The sequence below is a fragment of the Pteropus alecto genome, unplaced genomic scaffold (genome assembly GCF_000325575.1).
Source record: "Pteropus alecto unplaced genomic scaffold, ASM32557v1 scaffold40, whole genome shotgun sequence".
NCBI lineage: Eukaryota > Metazoa > Chordata > Mammalia > Chiroptera > Pteropodidae > Pteropus > Pteropus alecto.
The window spans coordinates 2,809,687-2,832,865 of record NW_006431919.1 but is presented as its reverse complement, the minus strand read 5'-3'; the positions used below and the strand labels follow the sequence as shown (position 1 = coordinate 2,832,865).

Here is a 23,179-nt window from a genome sequence, read left to right as displayed (position 1 = left end):
GGTGGTTTTTAAAGTCCCTACCAATTTCAACAATTTATGAGTCTATTTTATAATTTTCATCTTCCAAATATATAAACAAAGGTATTAAAAGTTAACAAAGGTATTAAAAGTTATGTAAAGGATGGTTAAAAATTCTGTATACAGTAACTAAAGCTTTTCCTATAAAAGGCATCACTGAAATACATGGTGGAATGTGCTTTTTCTATAAAGTATAAGTCTCTTTTCTTTGTTTCAAAGACCGACTGCAGCTTTGGTTTGTAGCTTCAAGTTGTGACCCAAAGACTTAGTGATCATTGAAACTGCCATTTATGGAGCACCTACTATGTGCACCCTGTAAGGAATTTTATAAAATATATAACTACCCTACACGCTATATCATAACTAAATCCAGGGTTGCGTGGGATGTGAATTTTGCCATGTCCAAGTTTTATGGCTTCTTTACTAATCTAGAAAGCCTAGTTGGTACCTCTTGAGGATGTGATAAACTTCAGTTTGTCTTGTCTTTTGTTTCAGGGAACAACGAGGGTTTCTTCAACATAAATACCCTACTAGGCATCATCACTCTAGCCGAGAAACTTGATCAGGCAAAGCATGCCCGGTATACTCTGACAGTGAAGGCAGAAGATCAAGGCTCCCCACGGTGGCATGACCTGGCTACAGTGATCATTCATGTCTACCCCTCAGAGAGCAGCGCCCCCATCTTTTCAAAAGCTGAGTACTTTGTAGAGATTCCTGAATCAATCCCCATTGGTTCCCCGATTCTCCTTGTCTCAGCTACAAGCTCCTCTGAAGTCACCTTTGAGTTAAGAGAGGGAAACAAGGATGGTGTATTCTCCATGAACTCGTATTCTGGTCTCATTTCCACCCAGAAGAACTTGGACCATGAGAAAATTTCATCTTACCAGCTGAAAATCCGAGGTAGCAATATGGCGGGAGCATTTACTGATGTCACGGTTCTTGTTTACATCATTGACGAAAATGACAATGCTCCCATGTTCTTAAAGTCGACTTTTGTGGGCCAAATTAGTGAAGCAGCTCCACTGTACAGCATGATCATGGATGAAAAAAACAACCCCTTTGTGATTCGTGCCTCTGACAGTGACAAAGAAGCTAATTCCTTGTTGGTTTATGAAATTTTAGACCAAGAGGCCTTGAAGTATGTCAAAATTGATCCCAGCATGGGAACACTATCCATCATATCAGAGATGGATTACGAGAGCATGCCCTCTTTGCAATTCAGCATCTATGTCCATGACCAAGGAAGCCCCATCTTATTTGCACCCAGGTCTGCCCAGGTCATCATCTATATTAGAGATGTAAATGACTCTCCTCCCAGGTTCTCAGACCAAATATATGAAGTAACAGTAGTGAAGCCCATCCATCGGGGTATGGATCTCCTTGAGGTGTGGGCCAGTGACAATGACTCGGAAGTCAATTATAGCATCAAAACAGGCAATGCTGATGAAGCTGTTGCTATCCATCCCATCAATGGTCGCATATCTGTGTTGAATCCCATTCTCCTGGGACATTCTCGGGAACTCACCATCAGGGCTTCTGATGGCCTGTACCAAGATACTGCACTGGTAAAAATTTCTTTGACACAAGCTCTTAACACAAGTTTACAGTTTGACCAGGATGTCTACAGGGCAACAGTGAAAGAGAATTTGCGAGATAGAAAGGCATTGGTGATTCTTGGTGTCCAGGGAAATCATTTGAATGACACTCTTTACTACTTCCTCTTAAATGGCACAGATATGTTTTGTATGGTCAAGTCAGCAGGCGTGTTGCAGACAAGAGGTGTAGCATTTGACCGAGAACAGCAGGACACTCATGAGGTGGCAGTGGAATTGAGGGACAATCGGACCCCTCAGCGGGTGGCTCAGGCTCTGGTCAGAGTCTCTATTGAGGATGTCAATGACAATCATCCTGAATTTAAGCATCTGCCTTATTACACAATCATCCAAGATGGCACAGAGCCAGGGGATGTCCTCTTTCAGGTATCTGCCACTGACCAAGACTTGGGGGTAAATGGTGCTGTCACATATGCATTTGCAGAAGATTATACATATTTTCGAATTGACCCATATCTTGGGGACATATCACTGAAGAAACCCTTTGATTATCAAGCTTTAAATAAGTATCACCTCAAAGTCATTGCTCGGGATGGAGGAACCCCATCCCTCCAGACCAAGGAAGAGGTACTTGTCATCGTAAGAAATAAATCCAACCCACTGTTTCAGAGTCCTTATTATAAAGTCAGAGTGCCTGAAAATATCACACTCTATACCCCAATTCTCCACACCCAGGCCCGGAGTCCAGAAGGACACCGTCTCATCTACAACATTGTGGAAGAAGAGCCTTTGATGCTGTTCACCATTGACTTTAAGACTGGTGTTCTAACAGTAACAGGCCCTTTGGACTATGAGTCTAAGACCAAACATGTGTTCACAGTCAGAGCCACAGACACAGCTCTGGGATCATTTTCTGTAGCCATAGTGGAAGTCCTGGTGGAGGACGTCAATGATAATCCTCCCACTTTCTCCCAATTGGTCTACACCACATCAGTCTCAGAAGGCTTGCCTGCTCAGACTCCTGTGATCCAACTGTTGGCTTCTGACCAGGACTCAGGGCAGAACCGTGATGTCTCCTATCAGATCATAGAAGATGGCTCAGATGTTTCCAAATTCTTCCAGATCAATGGGAGCACAGGGGAGATGTCCACAGTTAAAGAGCTGGATTATGAAGCCCAACAGCACTTTCATGTGAAGGTCAGGGCCATGGATAGAGGAGACCCCCCACTCACTGGTGAAACCCTTGTGGTTGTCGGTGTGTCTGACATCAATGACAACCCTCCAGAGTTCAGGCAACCTCAGTATGAAGCCAATGTCAGTGAGCTAGCAACCTGTGGACACCTAGTTCTCAAAGTTCAAGCTCTTGATCCCGACAGCATGGACACCCCCCACCTAGAGTACCTGATTCTTTCTGGCAATCAGGACCGGCACTTCTCCATTAACAGCTCATCAGGAATAATTTCTATGCTGAACCTTTGCAAAAGGCACCTGGACTCTTCTTACAATTTGAGGGTAGGTGCTTCCGATGGGGTCTTCCGAGCAACTGTGCCTGTGTATATCAACACTACAAATGCCAACAAGTACAGCCCAGAGTTCCAGCAGCATGTTTATGAGGCAGAATTAGCAGAGAATGCAAAGGTAGGAACCAAGGTGATTGAGTTGCTAGCCATAGACAAAGATAGTGGTCCCTATGGTACTGTAGAATATACCATCATCAATAAACTAGCAGGTGAGAAGTTCTCCATAAACCCCCTTGGCCAGATCACCACTCTGCAGAAACTGGATCGGGAAAATTCAACAGAAAGAGTCATTGCTATTAAGGTCATGGCTCAGGATGGAGGAGGAAGAGTGGCCTTCTGCACTGTGAAGATCATCCTCACAGATGAAAATGACAATGCCCCACAGTTCAAAGCCTCTGAGTACACAGTGTCCGTCCAGTCCAATGTCAGTAAAGACTCCCCAGTTATCCAGGTGCTGGCCTATGATGCAGATGAAGGTCGAAATGCCGATGTCACCTACTCAGTGGACTCGATCGAGGACTTGGATGAAGAGATCATTGAAATCAACCCAACCACTGGTGTTGTCAAGGTGAAAGAGAGCCTGGTGGGATTGGAAAATCGAGCCTTTGACTTAAAAATCAAAGCCCAAGATGGAGGTCCTCCTCACTGGAACTCTCTAGTGCTGTTACGACTTCAGGTGGTTGATAACGAAGTATCCTTGCCCAAATTTTCTGAACCTCTGTATAGTTTCTCTGTATCTGAGGACCTTTCAGAAGGGTCTGAAATTGGTTCTGTTAAAGCAGTGGCAGCTCAAGATCCAGTCATCTATAGTCTGGTGAAGGGCACCACACCAGAGAGCAACAGGGATGGTGTCTTCTCCTTGGACCGAAACACAGGGGCTCTGAAGGTGAGGAAGGCCATGGACTATGAGTCCACCAAATGGTACCAGATTGATTTGATGGCACATTGCCCCCATAACGACACTTACTTGGTTTCCTTGGTGACTGTCAACATCCAAGTGAAGGATGTTAATGATAATAGGCCTATATTTGAGGCTGATCCATATAAGGCTGTCCTCACTGAGAATATGCCAGTGGGGACCTCAGTCATACAAGTGACTGCCAATGACCAGGACACTGGAAATGATGGCCAAGTGAGTTACAGGCTGCCAGTGGACCCTGATAGCAATATCCATGAGCTCTTTGCCATTGACAGTGAGACTGGCTGGATCACTACACTCCAGGAACTTGACTGTGAGACCCGCCAGACCTACCACTTTTATGTGATGGCCTATGACAATGGCCAGACCATCCAGCTATCTTCTCAGGTCCTGGTAGAAGTTTCCATTACAGATGAGAATGACAATGCTCCCCAATTTGCTTCTGAAGACTACAGAGGATCTGTGGTTGAGAACAGTGAACCTGGTGAACCTGTGGCCACTCTCAAAACCTTTGATGCTGATATATCTGAGCAGAACAGACAGGTCACCTGCTACATCACAGGTAAGGATACCTGTCTCAGAATGGAGGCATTGGGGTATATTGAAAAGCATTCAGTAAGAGGCACCCTAAGACATAGGTTTAAGACCTGGCTCTGCCACTTATTAACAGTGTGACCTTAGGTAAATCACTGAACCTCCCAGAACCTCAATTGCTCCATCTATAGACTTGGCATGCCTGTTCTCATTCACCCGACGGGGATACCGGTAAAATCTAACTTGAAAAAGTTTTGAGAGCTCCCTATAACTTGGAAAGTGCTTTGCAAAGAGGATCTCTTATGACTTTAGGTGGAGTAGATAGAATATAAGGGAGATACTGTAACTGTTCTCAGCTTCTGGGAGATGAAGAAGGCATCAACAGTTATGTGATCCGTGAAAACTCTGTTAAGTGACTGTCCTTTAGAGTAGTATTTTGCCGAGAGCAAGTTGTGGGTGGTAGAAAATGCTTTTTAGTCAATCATAGAACCTAAGTGTTGAAGTGAAAACATTTCCTTAGATATGATTCCAGCCCAATCCCCTCATTTCATACACGTGAGAACCAAAACCCAGATAAAGGGAGAAACTCACACTGCAAACTTCTGTCAGGGCTGGGATTAAAATCACACTCTGCCATCTGCTTTCTTCAGTGGATACCTACTGCAAACCTAAATTACCCCAATTCCTGTCCAATGGCTGAAACAGCCAACCAATGGCAAAAAGAGTATTTGATTCTTAGTGTTTCTTCCCCCCGTCTTCAAGGTGCCATGTCATCCTGTTCCCATAGACATGGTTCCTATCACATCCGTCTACAGGAGAGTTAATGAACCTGACATTCCAACTAAGAATCATAAAATCCTGAAGTCAGATCCTGGATCAGAGCTGTTTGAAATATGGAGTCTTAGGGAAATAGAATCTCCTCATCTTATAATATCAGACTGTTAAAAATACAAAAGTCTTAAAATCTCTGAGTAATAAAATAATGTCAATGTGTCATCAACTCTTAGAATAGCTGAATCTTGGAACTCTCGAATCTTGGAATCTCAGAAATCCATCTCCCCTACCAGTGACTGGTGTCAAGGAAAGATGACTCAGAAGCAAACCTGCTGATCATCTGACTCTCCACTTAGTCTGTGTCCTCAATTGTAAACTAAGACCTCAGAGAGTTTAGTGTTGTTGATCACTTTCCACCCCTCCATTGTTGAACAGATACTAAAAAAAGTTCTTGTATAGAATTAAAATTTGCTTCCCTTTAACTTCCTCCAAATTCTTTCAAGGCACGAAAAATAAGAAACCTGTCCCTCAGCCACATATTTTGGAGCGGTGCTTCTTGCAGTGATGATTTGATTTAAAAGAGGGCCCTTGAAGTCGAAAGACACAGCTGTGCTTCAGAATACCAAATAACTGACTCAGTGTAGAGCTGTGGGTCCCTAGTCAAGGGAGGAAAATTTTGTCTTTCCCAGCAATCCTAAAAGTGTCAGGTGGGCCGCCACTTGTGGTACAAGACCTGGTTCATTCCTGTTGCTCAGCTTCTGGAATCTCTGTCTCACGATTTTAGAGGGAGACCCCTTGGGCCAGTTTGGCATCAGCCAAGTTGGAGATGAATGGAGGATTTTCTCGAGGAAGACCCTAGACCGTGAGGACATGGCCAAGTACTTGCTCAGAATCACAGCTTCAGATGGCAAGTTCCAGGTTGCGGTCATTGTGGAGATCTTCGTCCTGGACATCAATGATAACAGCCCTCAGTGCTCACAGGTGAGAGCCTGGTGGTGTGGGGCGGGGGGGAGTGGAAGCAAGGAAGCTGGAGCGAAGGGCAAGAGGAAGGAGAAGGACTCAGGGGACCATCTCTTAGGCTGGCCATTATTGACCACACCTGTCTTGCTTCTCCTCAGCTGGCCTCAGACTAGTGCCTTGGGCAGGGTCATTCTAGGTAATTCTCTGGCCTCCCCATAGGGATGTCACCAAGCTCTTTAGGACCCCTGGTTCATACCTCTCCCCTAAAACCCCTACAAAGGCCCATTTCTCTGCAAAACATACCCAGAAGTAAATTAACTTTTTCATTCTCCAAACACAGTCTGCCATGCCCAATGGGAAACCCCCTCCACGGCTCAGCTTGTTAGCATGGATCATTACCAAATATATCCATAGAGGCCTGCCCCCATGCAGGGACACCCTGCACTGCCCTCAGGCCCACATAAGCGTATCCCCACATCTGCATGGGTAATACAGACCAACACAGATACCCTCCTCCAGGTTGTCCGTATTCACAAACATGTAGACAGGGCAGTTACATTTTATATAATGGATACTTCTCTCACAGCCTCATATAATTCAACCCTAAATTTCCCATGGTGTATGTGTGTGTGTCCATCTTTCCTCTCCAATCTCTCTCTCTCTGTTTTTGTCTCCCTGTCACTTTGCCTCTCTCTAGACCTAAGTGTAACTCCCTCAATTTCCCTCTTCTTTGTCTTCCATCTTCAGCTTCTCTATACTGGCAAAGTCAGTGAAGATATAGCTCCAGGACACTTCATTTTGAAAGTTTCTGCAACAGATCTGGACTCTGATACCAATGCTCAGATCACGTATTCCCTGCACGGCCCTGGAGCAGATGAATTTAAACTAGATCCACATACAGGTGGGTTTCCTGAGCTGCAGGATTGAGCCAAGAACTTATTTACTGAATAACAAGTGCCCAGTACTATGGTAGGTTCCTTGGGGGAAGAAACAAGAATTCACTTATCCATCCATCCATCCATCCACTCCACAAACATATATTGGCACTATGTGCTAAGCATTGCACTAGATGCTGGGGACATAATCAATAGGCTAATAAGACAAGATTGGCCTTTATAATCTAGTAGGAAAGGCAGTCATTGAATCAGTGGTTTAAATGTACTGAGTTAAGAAAAAATGCAGAAGTTTATGAGGAGTTTTGATGAGAGAACTTGATTTAGGCATAGGAGTGGGATTAAGTAAAACCTCTCTGAAGAAAGACATTTTATGTGAGGCTTGAGGACATATAAGAGTTAGCCAGAGTAGATAAAGGAGTAATAAGTAGTAGGAATAAACATTCTAGGCAGGAGAATTTATACAAGGACCTTGTTTTGGAAAAGAGTGTGCACATCAGGACCTGATGCAAGGCCAAAAACTGATGCACAGAATAGAAGGAGAGAGGGCAAAGGATGAGACCCTCAGGATGGAGGAGCCAAATCCCACGTTTAGAGCCTCTGACAAATTTAGGCAGGTGAGCATCAAGGTCAAAGATAAAATCTCAAGATGCATATTCTGCAGACTGGGGGTAAAACTTCATAGGATTGTTATAAGGATCAGAGATAAAGCTTGCAGAAGCCTAGCCCAGGTCTGGCACATAATAAGAGTTCGATAGATGTGGTTGCCATTGTCATTTTCAACAGTTAAGGGACAAAGCAGAGAGCAGGAAGCAGACAGCCCTGCAGGACAGACCACGAATACCTGGGAGAGGTTGGGCTGTGAGAGTCTGGTGGGTGGGTCGGTCTGCTTCCTTTGGAAGAACAGCTCACAGAGATGGGATCCCTATTCTGATGCTGTAGGGGAGGACGTAGGGATGGACAGCACAGAAGGCCCTGGGCACGGAGGGCCAGCTACCAACACTTGGCTCAGAACCAGTAGCCTTGGAGATTCCTGAGCAGGGAGGTGGCAGGTGAGAGTAGTGTCCCAGGAAGCTGACTAGATAGACAGGAGATAACATTGTCCTTCCTGACCCCAGTGTGGGCATGCTGAGTCATCCCAGGTGGGTCACCTGATCACTCTCTGCTGCTGTTTGTTCAGCTGCAGGGTAACAGTGGGGCCTTAAAAAATGGGTGGTTTCTCTGAATATGGAAATGATACATGCTCATTGTGCAAAAATTCAAACAATGTAGGTGCAAATTATGCAGAAATTGGAAAGTCTGAACAATAAGCAGCCCCTCCCCCAAAGATAAGCACTCTTGGTATATGTTCTATCTGACTTATTTTCCACACAGCTCCAAAATCTCTACATAGAATATTTTGTGACTGCTTTTTTTCACATAGCAATATCTTAGATAAATTAGCAAGGCAGTAAATAAAGCTCTATTATAATTCCTTCTTGGTTGCAGAGTATTTTATTGTATGGCTAAATCATAATATATTTAACCAGTCCTTTTTTGAAAAACAGGGGATGTTTTCAATATGATGCTGTTATAAACAATTATGCAGAGAATATCTGTTGGGTTGATTATTCTATAGGATGTATTCCTAGAATTGTGGGCCAAAGGATAAATACATTTTATGTGTTGTTAGAAATTGCCTAAATGTTCTTTGAAAATGTTGTGCCTCTTTGTACTTTGTTGGCGTGGATCTCAGATTGATGATGTGGTGCTGGAATGAGTTTGCGAGAATTAGGGAAGTGAGCAGGTGCAGGGGATAGAGGCTGAGCTTCTTCCCTAACCATACATACGCAGGACTGACTTCTTTTCTCTGGGACAAAACTCTGTGAGGTTGGCTTTGTCTCTCACAGATATCTAGAAGGCATGTGCTGGGATCCCATCGCCCAGCAAAAGCTCACTTGTTGTCATTTCTCTGGCCAGGGGAGCTGACTACACTCACAGCCCTAGACCGAGAGAGGAAGGATATCTACAGCCTTGTTGCCAAGGCAACGGATGGAGGGGGCCAATCTTGCCAGGCAGATGTGACCCTCCACGTGGAGGATGTGAATGACAACGCCCCCCGGTTCTTCCCCAGTCACTGTGCTGTGGCTGTCTTCGACAACACAACGGTGAAGACCCCTGTGGCGGTGGTATTGGCCCGGGATCCTGATCAAGGTGAGAATAAGGATTGGAAGCCATTTGCTCACAGGGTCACCTTGGGCAAAGGTTTGGCTCTGGGACTGGTAAGTCTGTGGACACTTAAGAGTAAAAAATGTTTGTCCACAAACTCCATACCGACGTGCAATGTGACAAAAGATTTTGGCACTCTTTTGAGGCCGAGACAGGGCACTTCAGCCTCATTGTTTCTCATTGCTGCTTATACCTAGAGCCCTTTCAAACCTGTCTTGTCTTTTAATCCCAAGGACATTTTGAATACAAACATTTAATCTGAAATACAACAATCAGAAATATTCAACTGATTAATTTGCCACAAGAAAGGAATTTTGGGCATGTACTCCAGTAAGCCTTTTAAATTCCTTGATCAATTTTCTATACAATGAAGTGGAATCATTTTCAATATTTTACATTTTAACTTTAATGATATCATTTTCATTAGGGTTAATTCTAATTAGGGTTAATTTACAAAGCAAATTTGATTCATCCAGGGGTATTTGTTCTATATTGTACCAATTATATCTTCTGCCATCATTAAGTGTTTTATTGTAGTTTATATACACACATACACACACATATATGACATGTACATATGTCTGTATATGTGTGTGTGTCCAATTTTCTTGAGTCAAATTTTATAATTGAGGTAGGGTAAAAAATGCCCTCAGGTCAAAATGGCTAGATCAATGTAGGATATAACAATGATTACAATGATGATAAAAGTGAGATCAAAATACCCTGCTCTGATACCAGCAAAGTAAATTTAAGACTTCCTAGAGGAAGTGAGTTTTAGCTTGTCAGTGAAGAGGTGAGAGATATTGGAGGGTCGCAGGGGTTCTAGGGAGGACAAATAGTCAGCACAAATGCATCTAATGGCTACAAGGCCCTGTAAATGCTCAGTAAGCCAGAGCTTACTCACCTCTAGGGACAGGAAGCTCCCTACTTCCTAGGCAGCCCTTCCTTTCATGGTACCTCAGGTAATTATCAACTGCTCTCTGTTTGGAGCTGACAACCATCAGTCCAGATCCTGCCTTCGACAGCCACACAGATCTCCTAGACTTTGGCCCATGACAGCCCTTCCAAGACCGGGAGGTGGTGACTATCTGCTCCAGCCCCAACCTTCCTTCCTGGGGTGGAGGAACCCTAGTGGCTTCAATTTCATGTTTTCAATCCCACCTCCTTTCTAGGACACATCCCTTGACCTTGCACCAGTTTACCATTAACCCTTCGAACGACCTCGGTCTTCCCCACAGGCGCCAATGCTCAAGTGGTTTACTCTCTGACTGACTCTGCGGAAGGCCTCTTTTCCATAGAGGCCACCACAGGCGTGATTCGGCTGGAGAAGCCGCTGCGGGTCAGGCCACAGGCAGCACTGCTGCTCACTGTCCGTGCCTCTGACCTGGGCACGCCGACCCCGCTGTCCACGCTGGGCACCGTCACGGTCTCCGTAGTGGGCCTCGAAGACTACCTCCCTGTGTTTCTGAACACTGAGCACAGTGTGCAGGTGCCAGAGGACACCCCGCTTGGTACAGAGGTGCTGCAGCTGGCCACCCTCACTCGCCCGGGTACCGAGAAGACTGGCTACCGCATGGTCAGTGGGAATGAGCAACGAAGGTTCCGCCTGGATGCCCGCACAGGTGAGAGAGCCAGCCCTGAGACAGCCCCTGGGCACATGCGCATGCGGGGTCTTGTGGGAATTTGGATTCCTCACACACACAGCATTTTTGCCCCATGAAGCCCCCCGTGGCCAACCTCCTTTGGCCCTTTCTTCACTCTGCATCTCTCCCAGTACCCTTCTGCACCCTGGGGACAGCGTGTGTGGAATCACCCTCATTCCCCCACACCCTCAACAACCCACGGCAACCCATTCTCCTGCCACAGTTTATGGCTTCAAGTCTCAGCTCAGCCCCAGCCCCAGGAGGCTGAGGCCACCCACCCTTCTTGGCTGCAGGGGTAGAAGCACTTACTAGAATGTAGGGCATCAGCAGCCCAGGACAAGGCTGCCTGCTTCCCTCCTAGTGCCCCACCAAATACCCTGGCACTCCCGAATTTCCCCTTATTTTAATGAAGAGAGAGAGAGAGCTAGGAAACCATCTCTCATCTTTCCTCCTAGTAACAGAAGGGTCTAGTGAGACTCACAGAACCTCGTGGAAAGGCCCCAGAAACTCCCCAGGTCAGGCCATGCCCTATGCGGACTCATCCCCACATCCCCATGCTCTCTACCTTCTAAAGTAGCCGCCTTATGGTTGAGCAATATTCTTTTTAAGTTCGTATTATGTAGACTTTAAACATATTAAAAAATAGAACAATAGAAACTACCCGTTCCTATCACCCAGCATCAGGAATTATCAACACAGACCAGAGTGGTTTCATCTTTACCTGTCATGTCTCACATCCCCCCCATTGCTGAGTTATTTTAAAGCAAATCCTAGACATCATATCATTTTGTTTATAAATACTTCAGTGTGTATTTCTAAATGATAAGGAATCCTTTTACAAACATAACCAAATACCATTATCACACCTAAAAGATAATAATCCCTTAATATTGTCTAATACCTAGCCAGATAATTTTTCAGATTATTTTATAAATGTCCTTTTGAAATTGGTTTGTCAACATCCCCCAAATATTCACATATTGCATTTGGTTTATGTGCAACATCTTAAGTCTCTTTTAATCTCTCATGTTTATTCCCCCCTGCCATTTATTTAATGAAAAACTTGGGTCATGTGTCAGAAAGAATTTTTTATATTTTGGATTGGCTAGCTGCATCTTTATGATGTCATGTAACATTTCCCTCTAGCCCCTAGAAGTCCTAGAAATGACATTTGGATCAGAAACCTGCAAGTTCAAGCTCAATTTTTGGCAACAATGTTTGTAGACAATGCTGGGCTCTCCTTCGCACTATGTTGGGAGGATGACTGGTTCTTTTTCTGAGGTTAAGATCGTCAGTGGGCTAGGAGTTGTCAGCCTGATTTATCCAGTATGAAGTTCTTCATCAGTTCTTCTTCTAATGGTTTTAGCAGACTTTAGTGATTATTTTATAGGTATATTATTTCATTTGGAGCTGCAAAACAGTGATTTCCTAATCCTATCATTCCTCATTCATTTATTAACTGGAATTCTTTTAAAGACTTTTTTTAATTTCTTTTTTTTAATAGTAGTCAATTTTATTTATTTTTCCTCCCCCCTCCACCCACCTTCTGGTAACCACTAGTCTATTGTCCATGTTCATGAGTCTCTGTTTGTCCTGTTCATTTGTTGCTTTTAGGTTTATATCCCACATATAAGTGATATCATGTGATTTTCAACTTTTCTATATGGCTTATTTTGCTTAGTATGATTATTTCAAGGTTCATCCATGTTGTTGCAAATGGCAGTATTTCATCTCTTCTTATGGCTGAGTAATATTCCATTGTGGAATTCTTTTATAAAGAAGAGTTTCCTACCATTAACTAGTTGGTTATCCAGGAACGGCAGGAAAAACTTTTGGTATTTTCTTTTCCAGTTTTAAGAATAATAAATCTACCTTCTAACAATTTGTTGAACAACTTTGAGTATTATAAGCCTCTTTATAATCTAACATCTGTCTTTCACTAGCTGAATGAGCTTGGGCAGGTCACTTAGCTATTGGGAGCATCAGATGACTCACCTACAAAATGGGAATCACTTTTTCCTGCTCCATATAGTTATTATAGAGCTACATGAGATAGATTTAATATTATAGAATTAAATGAGATTTTAATAAATTACAGAAATAAATGAGGGAAATACTGATGTTGAGAATAATTAGGGAAATGAAAGGAGATGGAGGGGGAGAGAAAGGTAATGGATAAGGGTAAATAAAGAGGGAGATGAAAGAAAAGATGATGGAGGAGATGATGGAGGAGATCTGTCTCTCCCAACCCTATTGAGCGGCCTCTCCTGGGTTTTGTCTCAAGATCCCTCAGCCCTCTGCCTTTCTGGCCCCAACTGCCTCAATGCTCCCATTACTTCTTGTTTCTTTAGGGGTCTTGTACGTCAACAGGAGCCTGGACTTTGAGACAAGCCCCAAGTACTTCCTGTCCATTGAGTGCAGCCGGAAAGGCTCTTCCTCCCTCAGTGACATGACCACAATTGTGGTCAACATCACTGACATCAACGAACACCGGCCCAGATTCCCCAAGGATCTGTACAGCGTGAGGGTCTTGGAGAATGCCTTCGTGGGTGATGTTGTGCTCACAGTAAGGATCTGCAATTTTGTCCTTTGGAGGGCATGGACTCTGGGGTGGATTCTTATCTCTTCTTCCCCTAGTCATCTATGAGCACTGATTAGTTTTTCAATAAATACAGTATAGACTTGACTCTGACTTGTAGCCACTTGGCCAAACTATCCTCATGACAAAATGTATCAGGGACATGTTTGATAAGATCTAGATCAAGTACTGACAGAATGGGGCATGGGAGAGGCCCCAGAGGACTGCTAGAGGCTCCAGAGCCTGGGAAGAGCCTGGTCACAATGCATGACATGGAGTGTCAGTGTGGGAGGGGAGGGAAGGAGGAGACACCAAATAACACCTCTTTGCATTGAAACATGTAACTGCTCCCAATTGCATGGAGGGAAACTCTGTATGCCCATCTTCACTCTGCCTTCCAGTCTTATCCCCTTCCACTCCCTACAGGCTCCCAAAGCTCCAACCACAAAGGAAGATGTGCCTTTCCCCAGACGTCCTCTGTACTTTCACACTTCTGAGTTCATATTGTTTCCTCTGCCTGGGACAGGGACTCCACTCCCAGAAGTCCTCCTTATCTTTCAAGGCTTCATGAATCCTTTTTAATCTCCCCAGCTGGAATTTATCACTGCATTTCCTATGCTCTCATAAAGCTGATCATACTTTGCCCCCAGATTAGAATTATCCATAAAATTAGACACTAAGTTTCCTGTGGGCATATTCATTTTGCCACATTCCTCACCTCCCAGCAGAGGACCTAGCACTTTGTCGGTACGAGTCAATGAATAAATGAATTAATGAATGGATAAATGAATGAACCATGACATATTAAAGTCCATACTAGGATGTGAATTAGGAGATCCCTTTGGCAAGAATGACTCCACAATCATTGTGGCAGGGACGTATCTGTGCCTCCTACACTCCCAGAGGCCAAGATTCCTTTCTGGTCCTGCTTGCTCCTCCATTCACAATCATCACCCACTTCTACTGCAGGTGTCAGCTACTGATGAAGATGGGCCCCTAAATAGTGCCATCACCTACAGTCTGGTAGGAGGGAACCAGCTTGGACACTTTGACATCCACCCCAAGAAGGGAGAGCTACAGGTGGCCAAGGCCCTGGATTGGGAACAGGTGAGTGATGTGGGTGGAGCCCAATCTGAGCTCATCAGAGCAGAATAGAGCCCCACTGAAGGCCCAGAGGATAAATCGAGGTCAACATTCTATGCTGACATTTCCAGACCTGCTTTTAGTGTCTCCTGCTTGTCTTCTCTGTGGGACCTCTGTGTCCTATGAGGCCAAAGGCAGGAGAGAGGGTGAGTAATCCTTAACCTTCCCTAAAGGAGCTCAGGCCAGCTTCTCACTACTGACTAGGGAACATTAGATCATCATAACAAGTTATTTATTGAGCACCTGCTCTGTGCCAGGAACTTTGCTAAGTGCTTTGCTAAGTCCTTAACATACATTGTGCCATTTGGTCCTTAAAATAATCCTAGGAGGTAGGTCCTGATATCACCCTCACAAAAGTTTAGTCACTTTCCCATGGTCTCGCAGTTAGTAAATGGCTGAACTGGAAATCAAATCTATTTCTGTTTGACTCCAGAACCTGGGCCCTAAAATGCTATGGTTGGGCAATGAGGGTGGGCATAGGAGAGTGTCTCCATCTTATTTTTCTGAAAACATTAGTGATGAGCTAGGGTACAGAATTGATGAGTCTTGTTGCTAACTCTCCACTGGGCATCTTGCTATAGACTTCTAGCTATTCTCTGAGGCTCCGAGCCACAGATAGTGGGCGGCCCCCACTGCATGAAGACATAGACATCGCTATCCAAGTGGTTGACGTCAATGATAACCCACCGAGATTCTTCCAGCTCAACTACAGCACCTCTGTCCAGGTACGCTTGAGCTTCCAAAGGCATCATGAACCCACCTTTCTTTCATTTCCTTCCTAGTGGAGGGTGCTCACCACTGGTATTAGTCCACCTGAACAGTGGCTGTGACCTTGCACTCAACTAAACTGACAAAGGCAATAACTAACTCACAGGCAGACAGAATGAATGAATGATAGCTCAAGGTGAAGGCTTGTCCTGGGAGCAGCCAGAGTGCTAAGGACTCATCCCAGAGAAGGGAGTCCAAAAAGATGTGATGGGAAGAACTGGGACTCATTTTGCTCTTTGATTTCCTGTCACTCTTGGTCTCAGGAGAACTCCCCCATTGGCAGCAAAGTCCTGCAGCTGATCCTGAATGACCCAGACTCCCCAGAGAATGGCCCTCCTTATGCATTTCAAATCACCAAAGGGAACGATGGTTCTGCCTTCCGTGTGACCCCAGATGGATGGCTGGTGACCACCGTGAGCCTGAGCAAGAGAGTCCAGGAATGGTATCAACTTCAGATTGAGGTGAGAACTGAGTTGGACCACTGGTGGTGACCATGGGGACAGTATATGTGTGGGCAAAAGCACTACTAGTGCATCTATTATTAGAGCTCTTACTATGTGCCAGGCACTGGGCTAAGTGATAAACAGGCATCACTGCATTAAATCCTCACAACATGCTTTAGGGCAGATACAGTTAACACCCTCATTTTACTGATGTGATAACTGAGGCACATTGTATGACTGGCAGAGGTGGGTTGCTTCAAACCCAAGCACTCTGACCCCAGAACCCAAACTCTTCATTCCTGCCCTGCTCTTAATTCTTCTCCCTGGCTCTAACTCCTCAAGCTGGTCAGAATAGCTCCATGAACCTCAGGCCTTGTTAAAGAACTACCCTAGAGAATTGGTGTGGGGTCAAATGAGAGAACGTGTGTGTGTGTGTGTGTGTGTGTGTGTGTGTGTGTGTGCAGGGGATTACAGTGGTACTGTTACAGGTTGTATGAGAATTGCCCAATGAAAGTGGCCAAGATGGTGGTCAAACGTTTCTCCTTTCATTCCCCCCAAATCCTTTTCCTAAATCTCAAATCTAGTGAAGCCTGCTATTCTGTGAACTTCTCTGGGCTCAGGATGATGTATTCATCTATTCAGTCATCCAGTTAGTCATTCATTCATTCAGCTTTTCAACAAATTGTTGAGCATCTGTCATACGCTAAGCCCTATGCTAGCTTCTAGCAATATAGCAGAGGGATAGAAGGGGATGGTTCTTGTCCTCATGGGCTTTCGATTCTAATTACAGAGATAAACAATAAACAGATAAAGAGAGGAGATATACATATTCAGAGGTGGCAGTCTTCATGGAGAGGGGGTATTTTGAACTGAGATCTGAGGAGCCAGCCATGAGAAAAATGGGTAGGAGAGTGTCACAGGCCAGAAGAACAAGATGAGCCAAAGTCCAGAGTTGAGAAAGAGCTTGAAGTGACCTGAGATGTGGCCAACATGGTCAGAGCATAGTGAGCAATGATGAGAATAACGCTGAAGAGATGAGCTGGGCAGATCATGGAGGCTTCATAGCTTGGGTGACCATCTTATTTGAGGTCCAAACTGTGATATTCTTGAGAGTGAGAGAGGAACTAAAAATAGTTAATTGGTGATAACTGATCCTCCCAGATGAAAATCAAGACTGTCTTGGGGAAACCAAGTATAGTCATCCTAATTATAAGACTGGTAATACTTTTAGATTCTAATCCAAGTGCAATGAGAAGTGGTTGAAGGGATATGACCCTTCCTGTGTTTCAGGGGGATCCTTTTTGAAGGTCTAGAGAGCATGAATGAATGGGGCAAGAGTTGCTGAGGGATAACAATGAGAAGTCATCTAAACTGGGAATAGTTGTGCTGAGACCTTCAGGTGATGGTAATGATGCAAGAAGTGGATAGATTTGGGACCACTTTTACGTGGAAATAAACACAAGTTGGTGATGGGTTGGATATGGTGAGAGAGAGAAAAGAGAATCAGGGATGATTCCCAGGTTCCTGGCTCCAGTGAAGACTGGGTGGTTGAACTATTTATGAGACCGGAAAGTCTGTGGGGTTGGGAGAAGGACAGGTCTATGGGGTAAAAGGAAGGCTCTGTTTTGCACATGTTACCTTTCTGGTGTCCATGAGATATCTAAGTGGAGGTGTGTACTAGGTAGTTGGGAGTGAGAGTTTGCAGACTGAGGGACAAGTGTGGATTAATGTAGAGGGTCCTCAAAGCCAAAGGCATGGATGTGATTGCCTAGGGTGAGATGAGAGAAAACAGCTTCCTGACCTCTGTATCCTGGCCCGGACAATCAGTAACTATTGCCATCATTACCATTTCTTTCATTTATCCTGCATTTCCATTTCTGTTCACTAGGAGGTAGTGTAAGACAGCAAAGAAACAGGCTCTGGACACAGGTAGGAGTTCAGATTCTGCTGAATGACCTTGGGCAAGTTACATAACCACTTGGAGCCTCAGTTATATCTTTTGTAAAATGGGGGACTTATGGTACCTAACTCATAAGAAGGACAAACTACGATCATGCATTTAAAGTACACAGTTAGTACTCAGTCATGTTAGTTATATATTATACTTAGTAGTAGTATTAATTATTGTTGTTGCTATTGATATTTCACTAGGGTTATGCACAATTCCCAGTAGTAGGTGTAATTTTACAACTTGCTCACCCACCCAAAGCGTTGGGATACACGTGAACAAGATATTACTGTCAGGAAAATTGTGGAGACTTTTGTTGACAGCTGAGGAAGCGACAACATCACTAAAGAGAAAAAGAAAAGCTTTGTCTTTGCTAAGTCTTGGCAGAAAGTTGCAGGGACAGCTTGGTAAAACGTGAAAGAAAAACAAATTTTTTATTTACATTCTTCTCCCTGCTTAAATGAGGTCACGTCACTGCTTTGCTCAAAACCTTCAATGGCTTTTTGTGGCTCTGACATAAAATGCAACCTTCTGCTCCTTAGCCCATCAGTGATGGGGTCCCTGCTTCCCTCTCCCTCACCTCTGGTCCTTTACTCTGCCCACTCCTCCAGAAAACAGTGTCCCCTTCCTGTTTTGTTGAGCACACCACATTCTTTGCCACCCAAAGGCTGTTCCTTGTTAGTCACCTCTCGTCCTCACCTCTTCTCATCCCTCAGGACTCAGCTCATGGGTTAGCTCCTCAGAGGCTCCCTTCCCACCTGATCTAAGTTAGGTCTGTCACTCTTCAGATCTTTCTGTCACATCATTCTCATTATTTCCTCCACAGCACTTTATCCAAGTCTGACATTCTCTGGTTTATTTAGCAACGTACGTATTGTCTCTTTTCTCCTGATCATAGTAGAGGGCCTGGCTGTAGAAGGCAGTCAATAAATATTTGTTGGCTGAGCTGAAGAAGACATTCCCACCCCACCATGAGCCCAATCACAGGGTAAAAGGAAGTCCCGAAGATTGACAGGTATCATGTAGGACACACACTGAAATTGATGAGACATTCGATGACTCACTTAAGAAAAGAGAGAATGAGAGAAGTTCCAGAGGAAGGAGGCCCGATCGTGTGGCTGGAGGGATTTAGGGAAAGGCTCAGAGGTGTGAAATGAGGAAATGGAGTTAAGTTTTACCATGTGGTACGAAATGTACCACCCTCCTCAAAACCTTGAGTGCTTTTGGAGTTACTATTTTCTCTTTTGAATGTGGCAACATGTTGAGCCTGCCCTCAAGCAGTAAGCTGTGGCTCCCCGAGGAGACCCAGCCTCATCTGGGCCGCAGACAGCTCATCCCCATGGTAATGCAGTGCTTATCGTGCCCACAGGTGTCAGACAGCGGCATCCCTCCCCTCTCATCTTCCACGTCGGTCAGAGTCCATGTCACAGAGCAGAGCCACTACCCGCCGTCCGCCCTCCCACTGGAGATCTTCATCACCATCGGGGAAGAGGAGTTCCAGGGTGGCATGGTGGGCAAAATCCATGCTACAGACCGAGACCCGCAGGACTCGCTAACCTACAGCTTGGCAGGAGAGGAGACGCTGGGCAGGCTCTTCTCAGTGGGCGCTTCTGATGGCAAGATTATCACTGTCCAGGGCCTGCCTCGTGGCCGGTACATGTTCAACGTCACAGTCAGTGATGGGACCTTCACAACCACTGCTGGGGTCCACGTCCATGTGTGGCACGTGGGGCAGGAGGCTCTGCAGCAGAGCATGTGGATGGGCTTCCACCAGCTCACCCCAGAGGAGCTGGTGAGTGACCACTGGAGGAACTTGCAGAGGTTCCTCAGCAACAAGCTGGACATCAAACGAGCCAACATCCACCTGGCCAGCCTTCAGCCTGCAGAGGCCATGACTGGGGTGGACGTGCTCCTGGTCTTTGAGGGGCATTCTGGGACCTTCCGCAAGCTGCAGGAGCTGGCAACCATCATCACTCACTCAGCCAAGGAGATGGAGCACTCGGTGGGAATTCAGATGAGGTCAGCCATGCCTGTGGTGCCTTGCCAGGGGCCAAGCTGCCAGGGTCAAATCTGCCAAGAAACAGTGCACTTGGGCCCCAGGGTCGGACCCACCTACAGCACAGCCAGGCTCAGCATCCTAACGCCGCGGCACCGCCTGGAGAGGAACTGCTCCTGCAATGGTGAGCAACGGGCCTTCCCTAGGACAATCCGCACTGAAGGCGTGGCCAGCCAGACTGTGGGGATGGAGCTCCAGGGAGGCTCTGTGGGGTAGTCAGAGGGACGTTTTAACAGGGCTAATGGCCAGGGACCACCATGGGGCAGGTGTGGCCTTGCAAAATCTAGTCACAGGATAGCACTCTATTCCTGCTACTTTTTGGAATTTTGAAAATAATGGGAAGAATACAACAGGCAGTTTAGCATCATGGCTAAGAGCTGCCTGGGTTCAAATCTCAGCTCTACCACTTGCTAGTCACATGACCTTAGGAAAATTATTTAACCTCTCTGTGCCTTTGGACTGTTGTAGGGATTAAATGAGTATTAAATATCAAGTGCTTGCTTAGGAAAGTGCCTGATATAGAAAGTGGTTAATAAACAATTAGTATTAACACTCCACTATTTTTACTATAACCTAATGGTTATAACTTTAAGGTTTAGACTAGACAGCTCAGGTTTAAACCCCAGCTCTACTACTTACTAGCTGTAACCACGGGTGGGTTATTAAAATCCTCTGGGCTTAGTTTCTCACCCATAAAATAATGAAAATATTATTATCTGCTTCCTTGAGTTGGTTTGGGGAGTAAATCACTTAATGGATATAAAAGCACTTAACCCATGGCTGCCCTAAGCACCCCATCATTGGTGGCTGTCATTTATATGGTAGCAGTTGCTGCTATAAGGACTCTGCTATGTGCCAGGCTCTGCGTATGTTACCTAAACTCATTTTCACCACAACTCTACGAAGCAGGGTCATAGCTCCATCTACAGTTGAAACTGAGGTATGGGGGTTATAATGTATTGTGCCTAAAACTGTACGGACTCCAATGAAGGGCTGATTATTCAAATACGTGTGCACCCCACTCTAAAGACTTCGCCAAGCTCTTCGGGAGCTCAGTTTTCTGATAGGATTCACCCCAGCACCCCTGGCATTAAGACCAATGCACTGGACCAGCTCATGAGCGTGGGCAAAAAGAGAATGGCCTCACCCCCAGCTCACCATCGCCCCCTGCCTGGCATGGCCTACCCTTTAAGGGTCTACCGGGTTCGCATTAGAGAGATTCTCAGATTTGTGCACTTTCTGGGGGGCTAGGGGAAGCAGGGGAGACCCAGGATTTAGGCTGGGTGAGCTATTCTTGTCGGGGTGGGGTTTTCCTTCTCGTGTCTCTTGCCCTGGAGTTGGCTGCAGGCACAGCTGTGATAGCTGAAGGTTCTCTCTCCACCACCTGGCGTTGGGTAGCAGTTTCTAAAATTCAAGATTGTGCAAAATCACCAGGAGAATGTGTTCTTAAGAAGATCTGCTCCTGAGTGTCATTGCCTTGGGTGAGACCTGGAGTTGGTTGGCATTTTTAACCAGCACCTCAGGCAATTCTGAAGCAGGTGGTCTGAGGGCTGCACTTGGAGAAACACTAGATGGACTGGCTGGCTCACCAATCACCAGAATCACTTCGAAAAAAAGTTTGGTTTTGTTTTTTTAAAAAACATTTTAGTGAAATATGACACGCAGAGATATCCATCTATCATAAGTGTATAGCTTAAGTTTTCACAAACTAAAAACTCTGGTGTACCCAGAACCTAGATCAAGAATCAGAACATGACTAGCACCTGAGAAACCTCTCTTGGGCTCTCTTTCAGTCACTACAGCCATCATGAGGAGAGCTTGAAATTACAGATCCCATGTGCCAGCAGAATTACTGAGTCATACTAGCTGAGGGTAGAGCCTCACATTTTGTATTTTAAGATTCTCTACATGATCTTGATATTCAGCTAGGTTTGGGAATTCCAATCTAGATCACCTTAAATATCCCATCCAATAACGAGCTACTACAATGGAATCGCCAGCATCAGAAAGTATTAGACCTATGGCATGACGGCCTCTTAGGATTTTAGAATCCCACGTGCCTCAGGCTTTCTGGTTATTTTTTCTCTTCCTTTTGGCCTTGTTCCCTCTCTTCAACAATTCCTCTCCCCTAGGTCTCTGGGGCCTGTACCACTGATCCCTCCCTCTGGCAACTATAAGCTTATTCACAGAAATTTAACAGCTGAACTCACTTCTGGAGAGAGTGAAAATTTAAAAATCTGGGGAGGGCAATGCTTAATATAACATAGCATTTCCCAAAGTGGGTTCCACAGAACGCTATTTCCACTACTGTGAATAGGTGGTCCACAGAAGAGGGTTCCATGTTCAAATAAGTCTCCACCTCCTTATGCATCTGTACATTAGCAGCTCTGCAGGGGTTAGAAGGCAGGGCTCTACCGAAGTTTTAGCCACATGATCTATCACTGCCCCTTCTTTTTATCATGGACTGCCGCTTGGCCTCTCAGCAGCTTTTTACTCAAGTGCTTACACTCCTAACAATGAAGGAGCTTTCTTGAGGCAAAAAACACTTGTAGTGTTCCTGAAATCACACATATGCACAAAATCCTCTCCAATTCTACCTCCTTCTTCCCCAAGTGATGTCAGAAATAACATGGAAACTATGTAGGATAGAAATTTTGATTTCGACACATTTAACTGGTTACGTTTCTGGCTCGAATCCTGCTATTTTAATGGTTTGAGCTCATATTTCCTGACCCTGGCTGGGACCCAAGACAAGGGTCCCTGGGGCCAAAGGAAGGTGTGTAGGGTGATGATCTGTCTAGCTGTAGGACCCTGGACAAGTAGGACCCCCCTGCCTCATTTCTTCATCTATAAAATGAGCAATGACTCTGCTTGCCACCCAAGGGTTGGCAATGAGACAAAGTTAGCTTGAGGGCTCTGTGGGAACCACTTCACGTGGAGGTGACACCTCTGGTTGCTTTCACAGGTACTGCCACAAGGTTCAGCGGTCAGAGCTTCGGGAGGTACAGTCTCCCAGAGGCTCAGAAATGGCACATCCATTTCCATCTGAAAACACTCCAGTCACAGGCCATCCTCCTGTTCAGCAATGGGACAGTCTGTATCTCCCTGAAGGTAAGGCACTGCCCACCTGAGAGATTTCATGTGAGTGCACCAGGTTAGGGAGGTGGGAGCAGCGTAAGCATGGTCAGGAAGGCCAATTTGTACAAAGAGATCTTTGCATG

At 45.3% G+C, this 23,179-nt stretch overlaps 2 protein-coding genes across 3 annotated transcripts in view; one reads left to right on the top strand and one right to left on the bottom strand.

Moving 5' to 3' along the window:
* SLC36A1 (solute carrier family 36 member 1) overlaps window positions 1-23,179 on the bottom strand; it is a 245,499-nt gene that overhangs the window by 158,663 nt on the left and 63,657 nt on the right. The window lies entirely within an intron of this gene.
* Window positions 1-23,179, top strand: part of FAT2 (FAT atypical cadherin 2) — a 52,389-nt gene that overhangs the window by 18,016 nt on the left and 11,194 nt on the right. Inside the window, exons 9-19 of the mRNA XM_006906428.1 lie at window positions 514-4,572; window positions 6,103-6,299; window positions 7,026-7,179; window positions 9,131-9,364; window positions 10,618-11,001; window positions 13,374-13,588; window positions 14,570-14,707; window positions 15,325-15,468; window positions 15,775-15,972; window positions 19,272-20,082; window positions 22,924-23,069. Coding sequence (XP_006906490.1) covers window positions 514-4,572; window positions 6,103-6,299; window positions 7,026-7,179; window positions 9,131-9,364; window positions 10,618-11,001; window positions 13,374-13,588; window positions 14,570-14,707; window positions 15,325-15,468; window positions 15,775-15,972; window positions 19,272-20,082; window positions 22,924-23,069 — 6,680 coding nt within the window. The remainder of the gene's footprint in view (window positions 1-513; window positions 4,573-6,102; window positions 6,300-7,025; window positions 7,180-9,130; window positions 9,365-10,617; window positions 11,002-13,373; window positions 13,589-14,569; window positions 14,708-15,324; window positions 15,469-15,774; window positions 15,973-19,271; window positions 20,083-22,923; window positions 23,070-23,179) is intronic.